The sequence below is a fragment of the Cannabis sativa genome, chromosome 8 (genome assembly GCF_029168945.1).
Source record: "Cannabis sativa cultivar Pink pepper isolate KNU-18-1 chromosome 8, ASM2916894v1, whole genome shotgun sequence".
In the NCBI taxonomy this organism is placed as follows: domain Eukaryota; kingdom Viridiplantae; phylum Streptophyta; class Magnoliopsida; order Rosales; family Cannabaceae; genus Cannabis; species Cannabis sativa.
Window position 1 is genome coordinate 35,382,373 of NC_083608.1, and position 6,849 is coordinate 35,389,221.

General features: G+C 38.2%; 1 protein-coding gene across 1 annotated transcript; it reads right to left on the reverse strand.

Moving 5' to 3' along the window:
* Positions 1 to 1,549: 1,549 nt before the first annotated feature.
* On the reverse strand, positions 1,550 to 3,030 carry LOC115700918 (VQ motif-containing protein 22-like). The gene has a single exon (XM_030628592.2). It carries the CDS (start codon positions 2,798 to 2,800, stop codon positions 2,039 to 2,041), a length of 762 nt encoding a protein of 253 aa, XP_030484452.2. The 5' UTR covers positions 2,801 to 3,030; the 3' UTR covers positions 1,550 to 2,038.
* Between the last annotated feature and the right edge of the window lie 3,819 nt (positions 3,031 to 6,849).

Genomic DNA, 6,849 nt, shown 5'->3' on the forward strand with positions numbered 1-6,849 from the left:
ATTAAACACGTCTATAATTGTCTAATCTGGAGATGTCTCGACAAAAACTTGATTGTAGTGATCCCAATAGCGAGCTGGGACCATTCTTCTTTCCGAGGTCGACAAGATATGTCTTACGTCGATCGCGGGTATACAGAAATTTTCTGACTTGCCAGGATTATGAGCCTCGCTCTTGTTAGTTGGATGAAGCTATAGGAAGTCTTCTCATAGCGAGATGGTCATCTCGCATACTTGTTCTTTGAGCCAATCCGATTTTTATACTTAGTTTGCTTATTGCAAGCTAAGGTATGTGTCACTTTTCTCTAGTGCCTCGCTATTCACCTTTAGCGACATATGGTTTCTCGCTAATACACTAAGTGCCAGTTTGTACATTGATTCATCGCCTAAGACTTTATAGTTGACGAGTTATAAATATACTCTGATACTTACGTGATTAATGAGTTATTCCATAAAAAGATATTGCACCAATTCATATTCTCTTTATCTTGACATGTGTCCTCCAGCCAAATTTCGGGTATAACATAAATAACAAAGAAAAAAAAAGTAAGAGAGTTCTTGAAATTATTTCAATCTGATGAATATATATTTAAATTTAATTATAATTATTAATTATTTTTTTAAAATATTTTTTTTTTTGAAATGATTTTAATTAAGTATATATTTAATTATAATTAATTCAATTTTTTTTTTTAAAAAAAAAAAAATCCTTTAATAATAACCTATTAACGACCTGTTATAACACATGTTATAAAAGAAATACTTAACCATCATAATCACTTTGTTAATGTAAAACTTGAATAATCACATTGTTCAAATAAATAAATAAAAGAGTTGCTCAAAAAAAATAAATAAATAAATAAAAGAGTAGTCACCCATAAATTTAATATACTTTTCACACTAATTTATCTACAATTTTACATCCTAATTAACTATACTTCATTGAAGTTCCATAAATTAAGATAAAGAATACATATTATATATAGTGAATGTCAACCCTTAATTTCTCACATCTTTTTATACTTATAATGATGAATAAATTAATTTATATTTTGAGTTTGGAAGTGGGGACATATATTTGATAATTTATTGTTAACATGATCCCTATATAGGTTAATTAATGAGCTTAGTATATATTATCTCAAGTTAAAGCCTTTCGTTATTTTGCAATCAATAGACCCAAAGAAACGATTAAAATTGATGATTTTGTGAATAAAGAAAAATGTCTTATTATCAGCATTGGATAATATAATACAATCCGCAACTATATATAAATATATACACTGTCTATATTGGACATTGAATATATTAGAGTTAGAATATATTTTTTCTATTTCACACTTTGACACTACTTTTTGTTTCTTTCACTTGTGCCAACTTGATCGTTATATTTAATTAGACACAAATAGAAAAACAACAAACACATATAGATGCACACATATTTCAAGCTGAGAGCTTTTGATCATCACCTATATACATATATATATATATATATATTTATATATGTAAATAGGGGAAAAAGAAAATACATTGCTGCATGCCTCAAAAGAAGTAAAATTAACAAGGAGTGATGCACATGCATACTCTTCTTCTAATTAAGTATATAATAATAACAAAAGTAGAAAAAGTACAAATTAAATTAATGAAAAAGAAAAAAAAAAAGTAATTGAACAAGAAGAAGAGCCTAATAAAACAAAGAAAGAAAGTTAAAAATGGTGAGAAAAAAACGTTGTAGAGATAGATGGATCGATCGACAATGATGATGAAGAAGACCTAGCAAGAAGAGGAGGTGCTGCAGGTATATAGTTTGGTGTTGCAGGTTAACTAAAAGAGACGTAGTACATATTATATCATATTATTATTATATAATAATATATACATTGGCCAAGAATTCTCTTCCCTAACCTAACTAGACGAGGGGTCAGTGTAGTGGTCTCTACTTTTCTAATATGATACTAAAAGTCTTCATTTTCACCTAACTTTCCTAACCTTGCAATGTCCTCTTTCCCTTCTTCTTCTTCTTCTTCAAATTAATTTGTCATCAAAACATGAAATTGTTACTCCGATTCTCGTTCCCTGAATTCAAAGAAGGCCTCGGCGGCCCAGCACCCGCCACTTGGGAGCCCGATACTCCCGCCATCAGAAAATCCTCTGTGCTCACACCCATGTTATTAGTGTGACCCATCATTGGTCTACTACCAGAGTTCAGTCTCTGAACAAACGCATCGTCCCCGGCGCCGGTGCTCAGTGAGAACGGGTACTGCTGCTGATAAAGATTCTGCGTCGGCGGCTGCGGCTGCGGCGGCGGCTGAGGATGGTAATTGTAACCGGCCAAAGCTGGGACCATGCCTGCACTAGGGTTTACAAAGTTTTGACGGGTACCACCGCCGCCAAGACCGAAAACGAAACCCGGACCACCAGGGTGGGCCCCGGAGTTGGCGAAGGGGGCGGTGGGACCACCGGTGAATTGTTGGACCATGGCTCGGAAGTTTGTGGTGTCGGTGTTGAGAAGCGTCGTTGGGGTTCTTCGTGAAGCCCTGGAACGACGTCGTACTGGTTTGGAAACTCGGCCACCTTCGGGACTGAAACGGTTGGCTCCAGCCGCAGCCGCAGCCGCCGCTGTGGGGCTTGAGCTTCCGGAGCCGACTAGGTCAGTTGAGGCGGCGGCTGTTGTGACTACTACTGTGGAATCGGAAACTCGATTATCGGGGAATAGATTGGTGGTGGTGGTTGGCCCTTGACTGCTGCTACCACCGGAGAAGTTTGGGTTGTAGAATTGCATCCATTCGGATGGGTTATGCATGGTTTCACTCGTGGCCAACTATATATGTGTTTGTATGTATATATATAATTATAATATATATATAGAGAGAGAGAAGGGAAAGATGAAATGCAATTCTGAATCGGAGAAATCTCTGAAAATTTCACTCTTTTTTTGTAAGAGGGAAGGGGAAATGGAACTTAGAAGTTTGTGATATTTATGGAGGTTTTGCTCAGTCAAACCAAAGACTTTCTAAATCGATCTTGGCCGTTCCTTTGGCTAATATGAAGATTCTGAATATGTCGTATGGATGACACGTGAGAGTGACCCAAAATGATTCTGACTTTTTATATTTTTTTTTTTATATTATATGAAATAATAAAAATGGATAGAAAATTCCAAGTTAAAAAAAGTAGAAATTTTTTTTTGGATGAATAGTATAAACATATGAGTGCTAAATTTTCACTCACAAAAAGATATACATGAGACATGAGTAAAAAATTTGTGTAACAGTTCACATACTAGAGTTAATCAGTAAATTCAAATTCAACCATGATGGATCGTATAAAATTAAAACTGTTTATCACAAATATAATCTTTAGTCTCTAGTTTAATTTATATTATGTGCGTATATCTATGTTATTTCATAAAAAAGTTCTTTACAATATATAAACTTACATTCATAAAAAAAAAATTATAAATCCCAAAAAACGCAATAGACATAACCATTACGTAGAAGAACTAGAAATTCAAAAATAAAAGAACAGATCAACTGAAATCTCAAATATAAGTCGGTGGAACCCAATATTAGGGTCCCACATATAAAATACAATTCTTTTTTTTTTTTTTTTGAAAGGGATTACATTAAACAACACTAAACAGGATTAGGCAAATCAAGCAAGATAGCTTGATGAGCACAAGGGGGATTCACCCCAATCCACATGGCACTAGCTTTGTGAACCAAAGCATAATTGGCTAATACATGAGCAACTTTATTGGCCTCACGAAATACAAATGAGATACCAATCACACAATCATGAGACAACAAACCTCTAATTTGATCTAGCAAGCAATCAACATCTCGGCAGCCATCTTCCTTTTTTTGGATTAGTTTAATAGCTTCCAAACAGTCCGATTCAATGCTAAACCTCGGTATACGCCTCTGCAATCCCGCTTGTATCCCCCTCAAAATAGCCAAGAGCTCAAGGTGCAATGGAGACTGCTCCCTGGGCAAAACCGTGGCCGAGGCATAGAGAACTTGGCCCGTCTCATCGCGCATCACACATCCCAGACCAGAACAGCCCGCACCAGTCTTCACACCAGCATCTACGTTCACTGTCACCACACCAGAAGTCGGCATCTTCCAGCAGCTGTGTTCCCTTCTTGCTGCACTGCTGCTGCTGCATTTTTCCCCCTGAAAATCAGCAAGCAACTTGTGGCTCCACTCCACCATTTCAACCGGTTGTGGTACAAAACCACCATGAATAACCGCATTCCGACTATTCCACATATTCCAAGTAATAACAAGAAACAATTCAAACTTTTCCTTACTCAAAATAGTACCCAGCCGCATTAAAAAAGCGAGCACATCCTCATTTCCTTGGCGTTTGATTTCTTGATGAAAATCACAAAGTTTCCAACAAATTCTACTCATCTTGCATTCCCATAGAGCATGGAATAAAGTTTCAGGCAGCTGTTGAGAGCATCTCACACACCGATCACTATTGGAGACATGACGTTGGGATAAAACAGCAGAAGTGGGCAGCCAAGCATGAGCCAATTTCCACACAAACACCTTAATTTTTGGTGGAATTTTCAAACGCCACAGTTTCCGCCACCATTGGACAGCAAGGCGATCATCTGATTGTTGCCGTTCTTGTTTCAAATCACTTGCCATTCGATAACCACTCTTGACTGAGTACTCACCATTTTTAGTGTAGTGCCATAGGATTTTGTCAGCCGTGTCCCATCCCACATTAGGAAGTGTAAGAATCATTTCCGCATCCTCTTGATTAAACACAGCTTTAATGAAATCTTCATCCCAAGTACCATCCCCCAATTTCAAATCTACCACCCTAAGTTGCTCTGGTAAGGGCGGCTTATCATATATCTTGAAGGTGACCGGCCTAGGCAGCCATGGATCCTCCAAAATGCGAATATTACTCCCATCGCCAACCCTCCATCTATAACCCTTTAGGATTAATTTCTTGCCCCATACTAAACTTCGCCAAACAAATGAAGCATGTGTGCCACATTTAGCCTCCAAAACCGAACTATTAGGAAAATACGAAGCTTTAAGGACACGACTACAAAGAGCGTTAGGATACCGAATACAGCGCCATATTTGCTTTGCCAACAACGCTTGATTGAACATTCCCAAATCCCGAAAGCCCATTCCTCCTTTGTCCTTAGGCTTGCATAATTGTTCCCATTTACACCAATGAATCTTCTTATCTTTTTCAGAGGACCCCCACCAAAACCGTGCAGCCATCCTATGAAGATTAGATATTGTCCCTTTAGTTAGCCTGAAACAACTCATTGTGTAAGTCGGTATCGCTTGAACAATCGCCTTTATAAGAACTTCCTTACCCGCCATAGAGAACATAGATGCTTTCCACCCCTTCATCTTTGCCCACACCTTATTCTTAATCATATCACTCAGCTCTTTTTTATTTCTGCCCACAAAAGAGGGAAGACCCAAGTATTTCCCATGAGAAATAACCTGTCGAACCCCCAAAAAATCAGCCAACTGACTTCGCTCGTCCTCATCAACATTCTTGCCAAAACAAATCTCAGACTTACTATAATTAACAAGTTGGCCCGAAGCAATCATATAGTGATCTAGCAAGTCCTTGAACCGTTGACAACCATCCCTTGTAGCATCAAAGAAAACCAAGCTATCATCCGCGAAGAACAAATGCGAAATAAAGAGGTCATTTCTTCCAAACCGAATACCTTGGATCCTTCCCTGACCTTCCTCGGCCTGGATTAAGCTAGAGAAAGCCTCAGCACAATACAGAAACAGGAATGGAGATAAAGGATCTCCTTGGCGTAATCCCCGTTCAGGTCTCACTCTCCCCCTTACTTCTCCATTAAGAAGAAACGAAAAGCTGACTGAAGTAACACATTTCATAATTTTTTCCACCCAATGTCTGTGGTACCCCAGCCGAATCATCATCATCTCTAAGAATCGCCATTCCACCCGATCATATGCTTTTGCCATATCCAGTTTAAGCGCCAACTTCCTTCCATTTTGAAACCGGTTTTTCCTCATACAATGCAAACCTTCATACCCAATAATAGCGTTATCATGGATCAATCTTCCTTTAACAAAAGCACTTTGTGAGTCTGAAATCACCCCATCCAAGGAAACTCGTAACCGATTAGCTAAGCATTTGGAAATTATCTTATAGATAACATTGCAAAGACTAATTGGTCTAAACTCCGCTACTCGTTCAGGTTTATCAACTTTTGGAATCATGGCAATAATAGTATCATTGAGACAACTAAAATCAGCCCCTTCATTAAGACACCGAAGGCACATCATAACAATCTCATCCTTAAGAGTATTCCAGAATTTATGATAAAAAAGTGCCGGCAATCCATCAGCCCCCGGCGCTTTTGTCGGGTTCATTTCTTTGACAGCACGCACAATGTCCTCCTCCTCAAATTCGGCTAACAATAGATCATTCATCTCATTGGTAACTTTCGGCTGTACTGCTGCCAACACAAGAGAAGTACTATCATCATTAACCGGAGCGGCTTGAAAGAGAGAAGAAAAGTATTCCTCCACCACTTGCACAACCAAGGTAATATCACTTTGCCACACCCCCATATTATCCAACAAACCCTTTATTTCATTCTTTTTCTTCCTCCTAGACGCCTTATGATGAAAATATTTCGTGTTAGAGTCCCCCCATTTTAACCATAAGGCTCTACTCCTTTGTCGCCAATATTGCTCATCTTTTTCTAAAGCCCCATTCAATTGTTTTTCCACAGTTTTGACCTCAGCCCATGTACCCAACTCCTGCCGAGATGACAATTCCGCCAGAGTTTTTTTAAGCTTCCCAATCTTCTCATTCAGCAACATC